This window comes from Leptopilina boulardi, unplaced genomic scaffold (assembly GCF_019393585.1).
Source record: "Leptopilina boulardi isolate dan_hultmark-lab unplaced genomic scaffold, ZJU_Lbou_2.1 LbouV2_305, whole genome shotgun sequence".
In the NCBI taxonomy this organism is placed as follows: Eukaryota; Metazoa; Arthropoda; class Insecta; order Hymenoptera; family Figitidae; genus Leptopilina; species Leptopilina boulardi.
Window position 1 is genome coordinate 1,189,412 of NW_026137869.1, and position 21,051 is coordinate 1,210,462.

Genomic DNA, 21,051 nt, shown 5'->3' on the forward strand with positions numbered 1-21,051 from the left:
TTAAGCAATATTACAATAACTGAATTACCCGTGCAAAAAATCGGCAACCTGGCTCTTACCTGGTTGAAACAGGGAACCAGGGCCAAAGCAGGCTCTGGTCGGGCCCCGGTTATAATCGATTTTAATTGAAATAGGGTTTTTTTTTGTGGCCCCGCCCACTTGTAAAGATTCCCCCGGAAAGTGCCCCCTGGAGGTTCTATCAGAATTCCGCCGGAACGTAATTCCGTCGTAATTCCATCGGAGTTCCAAAGAATTTCCGATTGAATTCTAACGGAGTTCGGACGGAATTCTTACGGAATTCTGATTAATTTTTTTCAAAATTTTTACAGTCCTATTCCGTCGGAATTCCATCGGAACTCCGTCGGAATCCCATAGGAAATTCTTTGGAACTTCGATGAAATTCCGACGGAATTACGTTGAAAGTTCCGGCGGAATTCTGGACAAAATTAGTTATCTTATCTAAAAAAAAAAGTTTTTTTTTTGAATTTTGCAGAATAAAATAACATAATTTTCTGACTTTTTTTAAAATTAATTATTCAATTTTACTTAATCTCGGTAATTTACTACGTGATTTTTTATAATTTTTTTTGCAACCAAATTTTTTTACATCAAATACATTTTTTTCCAGAAATAAATTATTTTGAATTCAACAAATTTTCTCTCCCACTTGGAAAGATTCCCCAGAAAGTACCCACTGTAGGTTCTATCAGAATTCCGCCGGAATTTCAAACGTAATTCCGTCGGAAATCCATCGGAGTTCCAAAGAATTTCCGATGGGATTCCAACGGAGTTCTGACGGAATTCCGATTAATTTTTTTCAAAATTTTTAGAGTCCTAATTCCGTCGGAATTCCATCGGAACTTCGTCGGAATCCCATAGGAAATTCTTTGGAACTCCGATGGAATTCCGACGGAATTACGTTGGAAGTTCCGGCGGAATTCTGATAGAACCTCCAGGGGGCACTTTCCGGGGAATCTTTCCAAGTGGGCGATCGGGTTCACTATTTCATGCGAATTTGGAGCTTCCTGATCTGGGCCCTGCCAGGGCCCTTTCAAAATTTCTACCTGGGTATTTCTCAATTATTTAATTTTTTTGCATTGACATATAAATTTTCTATATATATTATACAAAAAAAAAATTCAGATTTCCGGGCATGGAAGATATTATATATATATATATATATATATATATATATATATATATATATATATATATGTATGCACTCTTTGCCAACTTATGCGACGCTTATACTATATCGGAGATATCGCGAATATTGGAAGGTCGTGAGCGGTTCGAAAAAAGAAAAGTGACGTAGTCAAAAAAAAAAAAGAAAAAAAAACGAGGAGTTGGAAAGGGTAAAAGCGAGAAAAGCGACTCTGAACCCGAGGAGCGACGAGAAAGATAGAAGGATTCGCATAAGGTACAACTTCGTCGTCGTGTGTGTGTGTGTGTAGCCAAAAAGCCGGAGGCTCAATTTTCATGAATTATGTAGAATATCGTGGGGGGGATATTGAATTCGGTGAAATTTTTCGGGCGTACTTTTACGGGAGGGAATGTAGAGGCAAAAAAAAAAAAAAAAAAGGATGAAGTAGATATGTGAATCGAGAAGGATCTAGAAAGTGGAAGAGACGCGCAGGAAACAATCAGGAATGGGCCAGAGAGTGAGTCGCAACAGAGAAAGAGAAAAAAAGGAGAGAGAGAGAGAGAGAAAGAGAGAAGGATAGAAAAAGACGAGAGAGAGGGAGAAAAAAGAAAAGAGAGAGAGGGTGGTTTGGTTGATTCGTTGGTTTTGGTTGGTAGGCCTGGTGTGTGTCCCATGGGACGCCATTGTCATCCCCCTACGGAGTGCGTTCCGGGATTCCATGGAAAAATCAAACGCATACTTTCTCCCAAAGCAAAAAATATAGCTTCACCGTAACTGTATTTCTTCGCGTAACACGTTTGTTGCGTTACACTCGTGTCGTATATTTATTAAATTGTTCCTATCTTCTTTTTTTTTTGGAAAAAAAAAATTGCAATAAGTGAATAAAACAAAATTGTTTCAAACATGAAAATCTAAAAAGTATTTCGTCAAATTTAAAACAAATACTACTAAATTTTTAAATTTGTTTTATTAAATTCAGAGAAAAAAATTGTTTGACTAAAAACGACTTTTACTACTGAAAAACAAAAAAAAAATCTTCAAAGGTTTTGTCTAACTAAAATTAGCTTTTACTACTGATTTTACAAAACGAAGAATTTAGAACATTCTGCCTGACTAAATACGATTTTTACTACTGAAATGCAATTTACAACAATTGGTCTGACTAAAATCGATATTTACTACTGAAACTTTTACATTATTCAATTGTTTTATTCAACTGAATTTAATATTAACTAGTGATACAAAAATTTACATAAATAACAATAATTTTTTGTCTGACTAGAATTGACATTTACTACTAATTTTACAAGAAATAAAAATGTTTTTGTCTGACAGAAACGGGATTTTACTACTTTTCTTTGATTTACAAGAATTTAGAAAAGCTTTGTCTGACTTTTACTACTGACAGTAAATTTACAAGAATTTATAGAGTCAAGTCTGATTGAAAATTTCTTTTCTGTACCTAGTTAGAAAAAATTTCGAACTTACTGTCTGACTGAAACATTACCCTTCTACTGTGAGGCTAAAATTTATAAGAATAATCAGTTACTTGACTATTATCAAATAAATATTTATTTGTATTAAGTAAATATTTATTTCACAGTGGAAAAATGCAAATAGTAACCATTGGGTCATTATAGGATTAATGTTGGTCCAATATTGGGCCAATGCTGCCAATATTGTGCCATTCTTTTGTCCATGTTGAAGGATTTTCGGAAAATTCCCAAAATTTTTTTGGCAAATTTTCAAAAAATACTTTTTTGAAAAAAAAATATAAATAATTTATATAGACTAAAATGTAGGCTATAGGGTTAAAATTTAAAATACAAGTGAACCTTATTGTGAGAAATAATTCAAATATACAGAGAGAGAGAGAGAGAGAGAGAGAGAGAGAGAGAGAGAGAGAGAAAGTTTCTATTGACATTTAAGAAGCTGCGTACCTGTGGCGTACTATTTTCTATGTTACGGCCCCATTTGGTTATAAAGGTCGAGGAAACATACACACACACACACACATACACGTGAGTCAGGTTCGCAGGAGGGGGGAGGGTTTAATCTAGAGAAATGCTGAATAATAGAAGCAAGTGAAGCAGGGTCACGATTGGCTTATGCAGTATTCAGACACGCTTTCCGGCCGAGTTGGCGTTCTAATTAAGTTTCCCAACGTTGAAGAGCGTTAAGTACCATGTCAACCGTTTAAGCCACCAAGTATATATATATATATAACCCGATCTCACTCATTCATTCACCATCTCTTTCTCACTTTGCTTTCAGATTCTTCCTCAAGTTCTTCCTCAAGTGCAACCAAAACTGTCTTAAGAACGCTGGAAATCCAAGGGACATGAGACGTTTTCAGGTGAGAGCGTGGAAAATTTAATTTGAATTAATTTCACATCCTTTCTGGGCTTTTTCAAAGAAAAACCAACTGGAGATACTTGACAAATTTTAAAATAATCCAAGAGAATCAGAATCTTTTTAACAAAATTCATCAGCGACAGTTTGACTTTAACTTCTTCTTCAAAGAATAAGAAACAATTTAATTTAATTTAATTTAATTTAATTTTTTTTAATATATTAACGAGTAAAATTTTACATTGAAGAAAAAGTTCATTTTTACGATAAGGAAATGTGTCAGAAGTCAAAAGAGAGAGAGAGAATGAGCTCTCTATTAAGAATCTTGTATATAATCGCCAGAGAGAGAGAGAGAAAGAGAGTCTGGCAATTAGCTCAGCATCCCATTTGCAAAAAAAAAATCCCATTTATAAAGACGCGACTTCCCTTTTTTTTTCTTCTTTATCCTCTCGCGTGAGAGAGACTACATCCAAAAAAATGTTTCTTTGAATCAAAGAAATATTTCTTTAATATAGGATCGGAAATTTTTTTTTTAATTTAGCCCACTTGGAAAGATTCCCCGGAAATTGCCCCCTGGAGGTTCTTTCAGAATTCCGCCGGAACTTCCAACGTAATTCCGTCGGAATTCCATCGAAGTTCCAAAGAATTTCCGATGAGATTCCGACGGAATTAGGACTCTAAAAATTTTGGAAAAAATTAATCGGAATTCCGTCAGAACTCCGTCGGAATCCCATCGGAAATTCTTTGAAACTCCGATGGAATTTCGACGGAATTACGTTGGAAGTTCCGGCGGAATTCTGATAGAACCTCCACGGGTCACTTTCCAGGGAATCTTTCCAAGTGGGAGAGAAAATTTGTTGAATTCAAAATAATTTATTTCTGAAAAAAAATGTATTTGATGTAAAAAAAATTTGGTTGCAAAAAAAAATTATAAAAAATCACGTAGTAAATTACCGAGATTAAGTAAAATTGAATAATTAATTTTAAAAATGTCAGAAAATTATGTAATTTTATTTAAATTTTGCAAAATACAAAAAAAAACTTTTTTTTTTAGATAAGATAACTAATTTTGTCCAGAAAACATTTGTTGCAGACATTTCATTATTTTCCATGAGCAAAAAACAAAAGACAGAATTAAAGAATAGAAAATAAAAAAAAAAATCTCACAATATTACCTCTCCCCCCCCCACCAACTTTTCTTTATATATATATGTATATATCTTGACCCCTTTGTACTTTCGTTTGGTGTAGTTGGCGGTTCAACGCGTACTATAGCCAAGAAGCCCAACCAAAATTAAAACATTTACTACACTTAGAAATTTCTTTGGGAATTGCTTATCGCTGAAAGTTGAAAATTAAAATGCTAAGCTCTCGAGAAAATTTCCTTTCCTTATGGAATATATATGTATATTCTCTCCAGATAACCTCTTGACAAATTTTGTAATAACTTTTTTCTTTCCCTTTATTTTTAATAATTAAAAAATAAAAAAAAAAATTTTTTTTTACATTCTAATTTTATAAATAAATTTTTTTTTTTCAATTTACAGGTTGTAATATCGACGCAAGTTGGTGTGGAAGGTCCTTTATTGGCTGTTTCGGACAATATGTTTGTGCATAATAACAGCAAACATGGACGTAGAGCAAAGAGGTTGGACCCAAGTGATCCTGGCGAATATAATAGTGAGTGTAAGAAAAAAAGAAAAAAGAAATTTTTATTTTTTGCAAAATTTTTTTTTGAAAAAAAATATATATATATATACCATCCGCTTAAACTTGTTTACCGCAAATTTGCAAATTTTTTAAAACAATTATAATATAAATATAAACATAAAGCCTATGTTCGCAGAAACAATCTACTACTTAGCTGATGGAACGATTCTCAACAAAGGTGATTATTATCAGTACAAGATATAAATGAATATTTAATTTCAATAACTTGGTAATCAAGTTTAAGCGGCTAATTATTTTTTACATTGAAAAAAAATATATTCTCATTGGTAGATGATAAATAATAAATAAAATAATAAAACAATAATTAGTAGAAAATAATTTCTTTATTAAAATTGAAATAAAATAATTCCGTTTATTATGAGATTTTATTTTTTTCGGTGTATTTCACTTAATCTAATTTTTTTTTGCAGTATATATATATTTTTTTTTGGGGGGAGGGGGAAAAATTTCGAAAATTTAATTTTTTTTATAAAAAGAAAATAACTTACACTAGCAATAAGAAGATTGCTGGGGAATTTTGAATAATGTAAGAATAACAGTAAAGTTTTTTTTTATATGTCGGGGAATAACATGCGAGAGAAATTTTGGGAAGATCGGTTAACAACATATATATATATATATATATATATATATATATATATATATATATATATATATATATATATAGGCTGGATGGAGAAATTCTGAAATGGTGGGCACGTGCGGAAAGTGAGAGGAAAGGAGTGTCTCGGGGAGAGGAGTCATAGGGCAATTCAGCAAAGTTTGGCCTCGGCCGCGCATACAAACGGCTGATATCATCCCCCTTGCAACCTACACTAGTATAACCCCGTTGGCGTTCCACCATTCGTTTGTTCGTTTCTTGGGTTCCTACCACTATTCGAAAGACAAGATGTAAATCAATGGGAGAAGGAGAAGAACGCGAAAGGATATTCCATTTTCTTTCTCTCTCTCTCTCTTTCTCTCTCCCTTTTATACTCTCAGGCTTTCTTTTCACCCTCTTGATTTTCTTTATCGTCTTCTTCTTTCCCACTATGCTCTTTATCTCCATCTCTCACTCTTATTCTCTCTCTCTCTCTCTCCCCTTCATTTCCACTCTTCTATACCTTTTGTCTGGTTGGATGCCACGAATCGCAAAGACAGGGGCTTGAAATTACTTCTTTCTTCTATTTTATTTCTTCTTTATTTTTCTTCCTTCTTATTTCTTCTTTCTTTATTCTTTATTCTTTATTCTTTATTCTTTATTCTTTATTCTTTATTCTTTATTCTTTATTCTTTATTCTTTATTCTTTATTCTTTATTCTTTATTCTTTATTCTTTATTCTTTATTCTTTATTCTTTATTCTTTATTCTTTATTCTTTATTCTTTATTCTTTATTCTTTATTCTTTATTCTTTATTCTTTATTCTTTATTCTTTATTCTTTATTCTTTATTCTTTATTCTTTATTCTTTATTCTTTATTCTTTATTCTTTATTCTTTATTCTTTATTCTTTATTCTTTATTCTTTATTCTTTATTCTTTATTCTTTATTCTTTATTCTTTATTCTTTATTCTTTATTCTTTATTCTTTATTCTTTATTCTTTATTCTTTATTCTTTATTCTTTATTCTTTATTCTTTATTCTTTATTCTTTATTCTTTATTCTTTATTCTTTATTCTTTATTCTTTATTCTTTATTCTTTATTCTTTATTCTTTATTTTACACACCTCTTGTCTTCGTTCTCTATCGCCCATTTCTAATTTTCAAAGATTAGTAAGGAGAGAAATAAGGAACTAACAACAACAATTTTTTGTCTGACTGTGACTGACTTTTACTACTGGTACGTTTAGGAGAATTAATTTTTTTTAGAAAGTTATTTATTATACTTACAAAAAAGTAAAAAATGTTTTGTCTGACACTACTCGTATTCTACTACTAATATTAGATTGAGAATAAAATTTCGTCTGACTAAAAACGACTTTTACTACTGAAATAAAAATTATAAAAATATGTTTGGCTGACTAAAAACCACTTTTACTACTGAAATTAAAATTATAAAAATCTTTTTCTCTGACTTAAATATATCTTTACTGTTTAGGCAATAAGAATTTTTAATATTCTGTCTGACTAAATGTGGTTTTTACTACTGATATTAAAGTTAAAACAATTTTAAGCATTTTGTCTGACCAAAATCGACTTTTACTCCTATTTACTACTGTTCATATAATGAGAAGAATTTTCAATATCCTGTCTGACTAAAACTGATTTTTACTACTGATATTGAATTAACAACAATTGTAAGCATTTCGTCTGACTAAAATCAACTTTTACTACTAATTATACATTTTTATAAAAAAAATAGAAACATTTTGTCCGACTAGAAATTATTTTTACTACTAATATTAAATTTACATCAATTTGTAGCTATTTGTCAAACCAGAAACTACTTTCACTACTGAAAATTTTTTTTAAAGCTTTTGTCTGACTAAAATTGTCTTTTACTACTGATTATACAATAGAAAAAAATTAAAATATACAGTCTGACAAAAAATGATTTTTACTACTAATATTAAAAAATACAACAAGTGAAAGCTTTTTGTCTGACTATAATCGATTTTTACTACTGATTATACAATAGAAAAAAATTAAAATATACAATCCGACTAAAAATTATTTTTACTAGGTACTAATATTAAAAATTACAACAAGTGAAAGCTTTTTGTCTGACTAAAATCGATTTTTACTACTAATTGGTATTTGATATGCAAGAATTCAAAGAAATTTTGTCTGACTAAAAACGACTTTTACTACTGAAGACAAAATTAAAGAAATTGTTTTGTCTGACTAAACACTTTTTTTACTACTGAATTCAAAATTTAAAAAATCGTTTTGCCTGACTAAACACTTTTTTACTACTGATTTAATAAAACGAAGAATTTAGAACCTTCTGTCTGACTAAATATGATTTTTACTACTGACATTCAATTAACAACAATTTTAATAACTATTTGTCTGACTAAAATCGACTTTTACTACTAAAACTTTTACTTTATTAAAGTGTTTTTTCCCAACTAAATTTAAAATTAACTACTAAAACAATTACTAAATGAGAAAAAATTGCTCGATTTAAAAAAAAAAGAAGAGAGGGAGAGAAAAAGATAGAGACAATAGAGTAGATTCGTAATGTATAGAGTGTTTCATATATATAAAACGCTCGCACAAGGGATGAGAAAAAGGGAGGAGGGGTGGTGGGGGGGGGGTGAGCGACAAACGACTCTCGCGGCAGTTTGTTAAGAACGACGAGATTTATTATTCGCAGTCAACGCTCACGAAAAGTGTTTGAGAGTCACTGCTTGGCAATATACCACACGATGTCAGCCACTGTGCCGCCAACGTTCGCTGGTGGCTCGATTCATGCCGAGGAAGGCTGAAAACGTGTTACGGGGGAGGCTTGACTTTCCCGAGGTACAAAATGATATCATTGGGTTATAAATTCGAAGCAAAGAGAGAAAATCGTTCGTCCTTTTCCCTCTTGTTGCACAACCCTTCTCTTCTGTGACTCTCATTCTCGATCTCCCCCTTTCTCTCGATCTTCCATTTCTCTCTCTCTCTCTCTCTCATTTTGTCTCTCTATATATCCTATTTTTGTTTCTCTATCTTTCACATCGTTTCCTTTTCTTATTCTCTTCCAACTACAGGCGTGTATTTTCTTCCCCTTCCCCCTCATCCCACTTTCATGTGAAATCTCCTTGTACTGTATAACGCGAGGAAATATATATATATATATATTCGGCCTCCAACGAATAAACAGAATATTCAGATAATTTTCCATATCCCAACCCCCTGGACCAACTGGATCCCCCACGCGCGGTTGCACACGATTTTGTTTTACCTTTCATTCTCCTCTTATACACGAGTGGTTTTTTTTTTTTACCTCTCACTATAGTCACTTACGGGGCAAACGTCCCTGATGAACAAACAGATCGCAATTTATATGGAGGAGGGGGGTGGTTTTTCTTTTTTTTTTTTTCTTTTTATCTCTGTTCGACTAATGAGCATTTCAATTTGGTTTTGCTACAATTTTCTTTTTTTTAAACCGATTTCTTCATTAATTATATCAGTAATTAATATAATTGGTGTTCTTAAAAAATATTTCTCTCTTTTTTTTAATTTATATATTATTACAGGGAAAAAATCTTTATCTGAAACAGCGATATTGTTCTCTAGAATAGTGAAAACTTTTGCTGTTTCAGGTGAAGATTTTTTTTTCCGTGTACTATTAGTTATAAAATTACAATTAGTAATCAAATTATTATTATAGTATACTAGTAATAATAAAATTACTAATAATTAAAATTACTATTAGTATTAAAAATTACTAATAATTGAAATTACTATTAGTATTAAAAATTACTAATAATTGAAATTACTATTAGTATTAAAAATTACTAATAATTAAAATTCCTATTAGTAATTACTATTACTATTGGTAATAAAATTACTTTTACTAATTAAAATTACTATCAGTAATTACTATTACTGTTGGTAATAAAATTACTTTTACTAATTAAAATTACTATTAGTAATTGCTATTACTATTGGTAATCAAATTACTTTTACTAATTAAAATTACTATTAGTAATGAAATTACTATCAGTATTTTAAAAATACTACAAGTATTAAAAATTACTAGTAGTAGAAAACAATACTATTAATTTTAAAAGTTACTATCAGTAATGAAATTACCTACAATTACTAATAAAAAATAGTATAGGTGATAAAATTACTTTTACTAATTACAATTACTATTAGTAATACAAAATACTATTAGTATTAAAAATTACTAATAAAAAAATTACTATTACTAATAAAAATTACTATTAGTAGTAAACAATATTATTTTTAAAAATTACTATCAGTAATGAAATTACTTTTACTAATAAAAATTACTTTTGATAATAAAATTACTATTCTTAATAAAAAATACTATTAGTAGTAAAAATTACCAATCAAAAAAAGTACTATTACTAATAAAAATTACTATCAGTAATAAAATCACTATTAGTAGAAAACAATACTATTAATTTTAAAAGTTACTATCAGAAATGAAATTACCTACAATTACTAATAAAAAATACTATAGGTGATAAAATTACTTTTACTAATTACAATTACTATTAGTAATACAAAATACTATTAGTATTAAAAATTACTAATAAAAAAATTACTATTACTAATAAAAATTACTATTAGTAGTAAACAATATTATTTTTAAAAATTACTATCAGTAATGAAATTACTATTACTAATAAAAATTACTTTTGATAATAAAATTACTATTCTTAATAAAAAATAATATTAGTAGTAAAAATTACCAATAATAAAAAGTACTATTACTAATAAAAATTACTATCAGTAATAAAATTACTATTAGTAGAAAACAATACTATTAATTTTAAAAGTTACTATCAGTAATGAAATTACCTACAATTACTAATAAAAAATACTATAGGTGATAAAATTACTTTTACTAATTACAATTACTATTAGTAATACAAAATACTATTAGTATTAAAAATTACTAATAAAAAAATACTATTACTAATAAAAATTACTATCAGTAATAAAATTACTATTAGTAGAAAACAATACTATTAATTTTAAAAGTTACTATCAGAAATGAAATTACCTACAATTACTAATAAAAAATACTATAGGTGATAAAATTACTTTTATTAATTACAATTACTATTAGTAATACATAATACTATCAGTATTAAAAATTACTAATGAAAAAATTACTATTACTAATAAAAATTACTATTAGTAGTAAACAATATTATTTTTAAAAATTACTAACAGTAATGAAATTACTATTACTAATAAAAGTTACTATTACTAATAAAAATTACTATTACTAATAAAATTACTATTCTTAATAAAAAATACTATTAGTTGTAAAAATTACCAATAATAAAAAGTACTATTACTAATAAAAATTACTATCAGTAATAAAATTACTACTAATATAAATTACTATTGCCAATAAAATTACATTAACAAAAATATTAAATATTATAAAATGTCAAATTTTCCAAAATTACTATAAAAATAAACTAAAAAAAATTTCTTTTCTGTTTTTTTTTTACAGGCATCTATCCACCAATTCCAGTTGCGACTCCCTGCATAAAAGCGATATCACCTAGCGAGGGGTGGACGCAGGGGGGTTCAACAGTGATAATAATCGGTGACAATTTCTTCGATGGGTTACAAGTCGTATTCGGCACAATGCTCGTATGGAGTGAGGTTCGTTATAACTTTAATTGCATGAAATTTCTACAGAAAATAATTTCACTTTTCTCATATATCTTTATGCTTTTTCAACGTTATACAGATATTGTTTCTTACTTTTGTTTTTTTTTATTCACAGTTAATAACGGCCCATGCAATAAGAGTGCAAACACCACCACGACAAATACCCGGAGTTGTTGAAGTGACATTATCCTATAAAAGTAAACAATTCTGTAAAGGTTCTCCAGGAAGATTTGTTTATGTCTGTAAGTAAATATTATTCATTTTTTTTTCTATAATTATTTTTTTTCCAAATAAAAATAATAAAACGATATAAAAGTGATAAAAATTATATAATAATAATATTATTTAGTAATTATAATAATAATAATAAAACAAAAAAAAATTATTTTTACATTTTATGATTTACTTCTTTTTTTTCTGCAAAGAAATCAAAAATTTTTTTTACAGGAAATTTTTTTTTTTTTAATTACAATCGAAAGAATTTTTGTTTTTATTTTTTTTAGGTTTAGAAAAAAATGAGAATTTTTCGAAATTTTCAGCATTGAACGAACCAACGATTGACTATGGATTCCAGAGGTTACAAAAATTAATACCACGACATCCTGGCGATCCAGAAAAATTGCCAAAAGAAATTATTTTAAAAAGAGCTGCCGATCTTGCTGAGGCACTTTATAGTATGCCAAGGGGTAGTAATGCAAGTATCACAGGAGCGCCAAGAAGTCCTGTATCGAGTCATCCACCAGCGCCACCAACATCAAGTTCAGCGACAGCATTTAATTCATATACCGGTCAACTTGCTGTCACCGTCCAGGAAAATGGCAGCGCCGCCAAATGGACGGATGGTGAGTAAATTTGTTTAAAACAAAAAAAAAGAAAAGAAACAAATTTTTTAATTTAAATTTCACAATTTTTGAATATTAAATATTATTGCAGTGATTTAGCAAATTGTAACGAAATTTGTCTGACTGAAATATTTTTTTACTACTTGTGTTAAATTTACAAGAATTTAAAAATTTTTTGTACTACTAAAATTTAATTATTTTTTTATAGACAAGACTAACATTGACTACTAATTGTTTATTTACTAGAATTTAAATGCAGTGTCCGATCAAAATTGACTTTTACTACTAATTATACAATTTTTCAAAAATTTAGGTGTTATGTCTGACTAAAATCGACTTTTACTACTATTTTTGTATTTTATAGAAAATATTTAACAATCTGTCTGACTAAAGCTGATTTTTACTACTGATATTAAATTTAGAACAATTTAAGCTAACGGGCTGACTAAAATCGACATTTACTACTGAAATCCAAATGATAAGAATTTTTTTGTTTGACTAAAATATGTCTTTCCTACTGTTTATACAAGAATAAGAATTTTTAATATTACGTCTGACTAAAACTGATTTTTACTACTGATATTAAATTTACAATAATGTTAAGCATTTCGCCTGACTAAAATCGACTTTTATTACTAATAAGAATTTTTTTGTTTGACTAAAATATTTATTTACTACTGCTTATAAAATAATAGAAATTTTCAATATTATGTCTGACTAAAACTGACCTTTACTACTGACATTCAATTTACAAAAAATTTATTCCATTAGTCTGACTTAAATCGACTTTTACTACTGAAAGAAAAAATAATAAAAATCTATAAGGTTTTGTCTAACTAAAATCGACATTTACTACTAAAAATCCAAATAATAAATTTTTTTTGTCTGACTAAAATATGTCTTTACTACTGTTTATACAATGATAAAGAGTTTTTTAATATTATGCCTGATTAAAATTGACTTTTACTACTGATATTAAATTTACAACAATTTGAAACATTTCGTCTTACTAATATCGACTTTTACTACTGATATTAAAAATAATAAAAACCTGACTAAAATATTTATTTCTACTTTTTATACAATAATAAAAATTTTCAATATTCTGTCTGACTAACACTGATTTTTACTACTGATACTACAATTTTCAGCATTTGGGCTGACTAAATTTGACTTTTTCTACTGATACTGAATTTAAACAAAAATAATGACAAAATTTTGTCTGACTAAAACTGACTTTTACTACTGAAACTAAACCAACAAAGAATTAAAAACGCTTTTGTCATACAAAATTCTCTATATCAATTTCCGAAATAGTAAAATAGTAAAAAAAATAGTAAAAAAATAGTAAAAAAAATAGTAAAAAAAATAGTAAAAAAAATAGTAAAAAAATAGTATAAAAAATAGTAAAAAAAATAGTAAAATAATAAAAATAAAAAAGTAGTAAAATAAAATAAATAAAAAAATTAGGGATTAAATAGGAGGGATTAAATTTTGTTTGAGGCAAATTTAGTTATTGTTGAAGTTAAAAAATCGGATACTGACGATTTTGTTGTATGACGGGCAGGTTTCTATTTTTAGACGGTGGTTCAGTGACGTCAGGTGCCGGAGGCGGTGGAGGTGGCGGCGGTAACGGCGGCACTGTCGACGCCTATAGGCAAAGTAGTAGCGCGAGTCCACGGGGGGTTGTAACCAGTGGTGGTTATTGTGGAAGTTCCGCCAGTACGCCGCACAGTCACAGCACCAGCGGAAGCTACTCCGTCGCCAATCCCTACACCGGAAGTCCGACCCTCTACACTTCGCGTAAGTCTTACCACCATACCAAAAGCCTAATTAACAGCGAACATTTCTCTCTCTCTCTCACTCTCTCTCTCTTTCTCTTTCTATTATATGGCGCAAGCGCTTATCTTCTTAATGTTACAAGATACGATACAACGAGAAAGCAGTATATTAATTTTATATTCTGAAAAAACTTCAAATTGCCCAACAATTTTAAAATCGCACTTTTTTTTTTTTGAAAATTTGCTAATAAAAATTAACGGTGACAATTGATGAAGATATTTTTTTTTTGCAAATTGAGAAAATAATTTTTATTTTAAATAAATAAATTTCTATTTGCTAATAATTTAAATAATAATTTCTATTTTGATTGCAATGTAATAATATATAATAATCTTCAACACTAGTTTGAAAAAAAAAATTTATAGTTTTATTATACACTAAAACTCGAGTTATTGAGACACAATACCGAGGCGTCTCAATTACAAGAGTACAAGTGTATTTTGCGAAACAAAGAACTCTTTTAGAGTTTCTAATTCATTTTATTACTTATTTAAAATTTCTACCAATAAAATATTTTCAATAAAATTAATAATAATAATAATAATAATAATAATAAAAAAATAATTTGATATAATTAATAATAATTATAGGAATTTAAAATATATTGTCCTAATATATTGGTCCTATTATAATAATAAAAATAGTAATAAAGAATAAAAATAGCAAAGAATAGAAAAAAATTTTAAGAATAAAAATAAAAAAGAATATAAATAGCAAAGAATAAAAATATTAAAGAATAAAAATAACAAAGAGTAGAAATAGCAAAGAAAATAAATATCAAAGAATAAAAATAGCAAAGAATAAAAATATTAAAGAATAAAGAATAAAAATATTAAAGAATAAAGAATAAAAATAACAAAGAATAGAAATAGCAAAGAATATAAATAGCGAAGAATAGAACAAAATTTTAAGAATAAAAATAAAAAAGACTATAAATAGCAAAGAATAAAAATATTAAAGAATAAAAATAACAAAGAGTAGAAATAGCAAAGAAAATAAATATCAAAGAATAAAAATAGCAAAGAATAAAAATATTAAAGAATAAAGAATAAAAATAGTAAAGAATAAAAATATTAAAGAATAAAAATAACAAAAAATACAAATATCAAAGAATAAAAATAGCAGAGAATAGAAATATCAAAGAATATAAACATCAAAGAATAAAGAATAAAAATATTAATGAATAAAAATAGTAAAGAATAAAAATAGCAAAGAATAGAAATAGCAAAGAATAGAAATGTCAAAGAATAAAGAATAAAAATAGCAAAGAATATAAATAGCAAAGAATAGAAATATTAAAGAATAAAGAATAGAAATATTAAAGAATAAAGAGTAAAAATAGCAAAGAATTGAAATACTAAAAAGTAAAAAAGCAAAGAATAGAAATATCAAAGAATAAAGAATAAAAATAGCAAAGAATAGAAATATCAAAGAATAAAGAATAAAAATAGCAAAGAATATAAATATTAAAGAATAAATAATAAAAATAGCAAAGAATATAAATAGCAAAAAGTAAAAATAGCAAAGAATAGAAATATCAAAGAATAAAGAATAAAAATATTAAAGAATAAAAATAGTAAAGAATAAAAATAGCAAAGAATAGAAATAGCAAAGAATAGAAATATCCAAGAAAAGAAATATCAAAGAATAAAGAATAAAAATATTAAAGAATAAAAATATCAAAGAATAGAAATAGCAAAGAATAGAAATAGCAAAGAATAGAAATATCAAAGAATAGAAATATCAACGAATAAAGAATAAAAATGGAAAGAATAAAAATATCAAAGAATAAAGAATAAAAATAGCAAAGAATAGAAATATCAAAAAGTAAAAGAGCAAAGAATATAAATATCAAAGAATAAAGAATAAAAATAGTAAAGAATAAATATAGCAAAGAATAGAAATATCAAAGAATAGAAATATCAAAGAATAAAGAATAAAAATAGCAAAGAATAAAAATAGTAAAGAATAAAAATAATAATAAATAAAAATAATCAGAATATAAAATACAATAATTTTATTGTTTTTAGAAGACTGTTAAAATATTAAATTCTTTTTTTTTTATTATTTTTTTCTTATGTAAGAATTTTTTTTTTTTAATTGCATGCGCACGAGCCTGGCACGCATTTTTTTTTTGCTGCACACAATTTTCCTTTTTCTTTCTTTCTCTTTTTTTTATCACACTTTTGTTTGCATTCACACTTATGATTTTCCTTGTGGATTTTCATTTTAGCGCACGAACAATATGGCATTTTCTATACGTCCGGGGACGGAAGTGCGTTCGCCCCTGTAGTTCGACCACCGACCACCTCAGTCCCACCGCACTGGTCCACACAGCACCACCTCGCCACAGCCGCCCAGTAACCGCTAACCGTCCACCACCACCATCACCAACCCCATGCACTGTGATTAAAAAAAAAAAAAAAAAAACAAAAAACAAAAAAATTATGAGAATCCGGCTAAGAAAAAGAGTGTAGGTACTCCGCACATAAATTATTTTTTTCTTCCCATTTTTTCAATTTTTTATATAAAATAAATAATAATAATAAACATAAATTATTTAAACAAATTATAAATTTGCATGTTGCATGTTTTAATGAAAAAAAAATTTATCCCCCCTTTTTTATATTTATAATTTAGCCAAGATAGAATTTTTATATTTATAAGACAAATTTTACTCTTAAAATAATATAAATACTAAATTTCGTCGATAAATATTTTTTTTTTCAACAAAAATTTGTTATTTTACAATGAATTTCTCTAATTACTTCCATTTCATGCACGTGCTTGTTTATAATAATTTGTTTAAATTTTCTCCTCTGTACCTCCTTTTTGTTCTTTTTTTAAAAAAAATAAATTTGCGAAACATTTTAAAAGACAATTACTTTTTAAAGAACAATTTTTTTTCCTTCCAAGAAAGTGATAAAAAATTGTTTTCGGTAAAAAAAATTGTCTTTTAATGTTATTAATTTTTTTAATTTTTTTTTTTTTGATACTTTGTTTATTAAAATAATTTTCTTTTCAAAAATTGTAAAAATAAATAATGTTTCAGGATTGGGAGAAGTAGTTGGATCACCATTCAATATGAATCCATTTATGTTGCCTACCTGTAATCAAGGATATTCAACAACTGGTAGTCCACTTTTATCCTCGAATGGTAAATAGTGTTACGAGATGTAAGCTACGCCGAGAGTGAATATCTTATATTTATTGGCAAGTCAATAAGAAAATTGCGGCGGAGCTTTGATATTCTGGAAAAAAAAAATTTCAACTCACCTCATCTGCTGATTCAATTTTCCTGCAAAAAAATTTATTTTTTTTCTCAAAAAAAAAAACATCATAACATGAATTGTATCAATAGAAATAACAATCACTGAATTATAGGAAATTTTTAAAATAGTAATTAGAAATTATATAATGACGAGTTAAAAAAATTAAAAGACCAGTGCAAATTTCAATTTACAAAAAAAGAAAAAGAAATCGTCTAAATTAGTTGACACAGTCGAATTATATAATATTGTATACATATCTAATAATAATTTTTAATAAGAGGAAGCAGGATTTTCCTCGTGGAAAATTCATATTGGAATTTTTCACGCAAGAAAAAAAAAACTTACCTAATATAAAAATTAATTCTTCGCATCATTTATTGTAAAAAAAATAATTGATTTGTGATAGAATTAGAAGAAAAAAAGAAATGACAGTAAAATAACAGGTAAAATTAAAAAAATTTTCAAAAATCAATAATTTTTTTTTTGTTTCTTTTTTTAATTCATATTTTGTGATAAAAGAAATTATTTTGTTCAATGTCAATTTTTATGCCTTGTTTTCAATTGATTAAAAAAAAAAACAAATTAAAGGAAATTGATGATTCGTTAAAGGAATTGAGTTACTTAAAAATGATTCAACAATTATTTTTATTAAAAACACCATTTATAGCTGTGATGCAACGAATTGTTTCTATATTTAACAAAAATTCTTAATTTTGTAAATGAAAAAAAAAAATAAATATCGCCCTTGTATAAATGAAAATTTTCACATTAGATTTATATTATAATAATTTATTTAATTTTGCAATTAGTTATTTTAATAAAAAAAAATTCCATTTGACAATTAAAATTTTCAATTGAAATTTTCTATTTTGTAAAAATTTTCATTTCCGCATAAGTGCAAAATAAAAAACTGAAATTCAAGGCAAAAAAAAAAAAGTAGGAAAAAAAAATTTTTGTTAAAAATTTTATATATAAAAAACAATGTAAGGGGCATGTTATCGAAGAATTCTTTTCCTAGCTAAGGAGAAAATATAGCAAGTTTCGCCTCATCTGCCAGCAAAGAAGTAACAAAACAGTGAATATTTTATATCAGTCGGACGATGTTGTACAGTTCGGGAAGTTTAGAGATATAGTGAGAGAAAGAGAGCTTGCGAAATATAAAGAAAAGATGGAAGAAGAAAAAGAAAAGAAGAAAAATTCCAATAGACGGACATATCGCTTATCAATGAGTAACAGACTTAATAGTTTTTAGAAAGACAAAAGTGAATTTTGTCCACAAATCCATAAAAAATGAAAAAAAAATTTAAAAATTGTCTCACAAGCAGACTAACCCAATATCGTGATAGTTTATTATTATTATTATTATTATTATTATTAAACATATATAAACGTCAACTGCGAAAATAAAATAAATAATTTGTACATTAATTGTAAATATTGTTGCGATGTACAAAATACAAAAAAATTAAAAATATATATAATTAGCTATTTCCATGATACGCGTTTTTGAGGCGTAGTAACGCGTTTGTAGAATAAACGTTGTTATATATAAGTGTACATAATCTTTAGAGAGTCCGTAGTTTATTCCACATGGAAAAAGACATGGTTTAACTTTTGAAAATGTTTCCAAAATGTTTATGTGACTAAAATACAATATCTTTTTTAAAAAAAAAATTATTTATTTAATTTAATATCAATTAGATTTTAAGTTAATTGAAAAAAAAAGAAATAATTTCCCACGGATCATTGAAAAGTTAAACCCTGCATTTGTAATGTATAAACGTATATTAGTTTTGGATTGTTCGGAAAAAAGATCGATACAAAACAAATCTTAATATACATGACTCATATATATGAAAGTATACGAAAAGAACCAAAGTATCCGAAGACGAGTCCACAATTTCATAAAAAAAAAAAAAAACAAGAACTCAAGTACAATTTTTTGAAAAATAATTTTTATTTAACAATCATTTATATATATTGACGAGAGAATATAAATTATATTGTAACTTCGGTCCTAATAGAAGTTGTTTTTTGCATATCATAAATATTAATTATATAAGTGAAGAGAATACATATCTCACTGGAACACTTTTTCTAATTGAAATTTACTGTATTCTAAAAATTATAATATTGAAAAGAAAAGAATGTTTCTTCATTGCTTCGTTATTGTATACTTTTTTATTTAATCTATTTATTAAATAACATTCTACACATAATGTTACCGCTATTTCAATATACATTAAAGAAAAACAAAAAAAAAAAAAAAAAAAAACTCACTCAAATACACAAAACAAGAACATGTCTATGTATATTACTATAAATTGTACTACATTTTTGGGAATTAAACATTTTGGATTCACTGAAATAATTTTTATTATTCATTCCCTCTATCCTGAATAACAGTTTTATTTATATTTTCTTTATTTATATTTTAAATGCATTTTTTTGAAAGATATAAAAAATTACCGACATAGAAATCAACCTTACCGACTGATGGTAAAGATTTTTTTTTAGATTTTTATCAACTTTTTTAAAACTGTTTTACCATCAGTCGTTAAGGTAGATTTCTATGTCGGTAATTCTAGAATAGGTTTTCTAGGTTTAAATAAAACATTTCTCTGGGTATAGTAAATTATACATAGTGATATAATAAATTATAAAATATTTATAAATATAGTAAATTATAATATTTATAATAATTATATATATATTTATAAATTTATTTATAAATAAATTACAGATAAAATGATAATTATTTAGAATATAATAAAAGAATAATAATTAAAAAAAAAATTGTTTTAACAAAATTTAGCTATAAATTTTTTTAAGGGTAAAATTGTATGCACAATGACAAAAAAAAAAAAAGATGAAAGTGCTTTTTTCATAAAAGCAAATATGCTATTTGATACATATATACATTATATAACTAATTAATGTGAGACTATTTTTAGTGGATGTATATAAGAAAAAGCGCGAAAGTAATTTCATATACACAATGTTTTTGTATTTTGTAACGTTTGCGATTCGGCACGCGACCAATCCCGTTTTATGTGCACGTGCCTCTCAATCTAAATCTAATAACACAAACAGCCACCCCACAATAGCGTGCGTTTTCATGTAATGGGACACCATGTGAACTAATCGTTCCGAAGTGGTCCTCAAGAGAGAACATATCCTGTTTCGTCGCTATTTTGTTGACCCTGGTAACATGTTCTCTCCAATTTTTTTTTTTCTTTTTTTTTCACCGCGCACAATGAAACAAGCCTCTAATAAAAGTTTACTTTACTTGTCATTATAAGTAATTTTTTTTTTTTTTTTTGCTTCTCTTTTGTTTCAATTTTTAACCACTAATCTTAATTTTTACTACCAATAATTAGTTATTACAATGAAAGAAAAATTTATTTGATTCAAATAATTATTTATTTGATTCAAATAATTATTTATTTGATTCAAATAATCGATTACTTCACCCAGAGAAATGTTTTATTTGAACCAAATATAATACATTTGACTTAAATAAACGTATAATTGTCTCACAGCCTACTAGCCCATTTATATGGCGGAAATAAAA

The 21,051-nt window shown here is 26.8% G+C and overlaps 1 protein-coding gene across 7 annotated transcripts in view; it reads left to right on the forward strand.

Moving 5' to 3' along the window:
* LOC127283019 (transcription factor collier) overlaps positions 1–19,839 on the forward strand; it is a 119,553-nt gene extending 99,714 nt beyond the window's left edge. Inside the window, exons 7-14 of one of the 7 annotated variants that reach the window (XR_007843281.1) lie at positions 3,419–3,500; positions 5,044–5,182; positions 11,358–11,512; positions 11,637–11,763; positions 12,025–12,363; positions 13,945–14,166; positions 16,439–16,678; positions 17,258–19,838. Coding sequence is in view for 3 of the 7 variants with exons in the window: in XM_051307656.1 (XP_051163613.1) it covers positions 3,419–3,500; positions 5,044–5,182; positions 11,358–11,512; positions 11,637–11,763; positions 12,025–12,363; positions 13,945–14,166; positions 17,258–17,370 (1,177 nt within the window). In the remaining 4 variants the exon portion in view is untranslated. Of the gene's footprint in view, positions 1–3,418; positions 3,501–5,043; positions 5,183–11,357; positions 11,513–11,636; positions 11,764–12,024; positions 12,364–13,930; positions 14,167–16,438; positions 16,679–17,257 lie in introns of those variants that run through there. The other 6 variants (XR_007843282.1, XR_007843284.1, XR_007843285.1 and 3 more) reach the window with 6 other exon arrangements.
* The last annotated feature ends 1,212 nt before the right edge of the window (positions 19,840–21,051 follow it).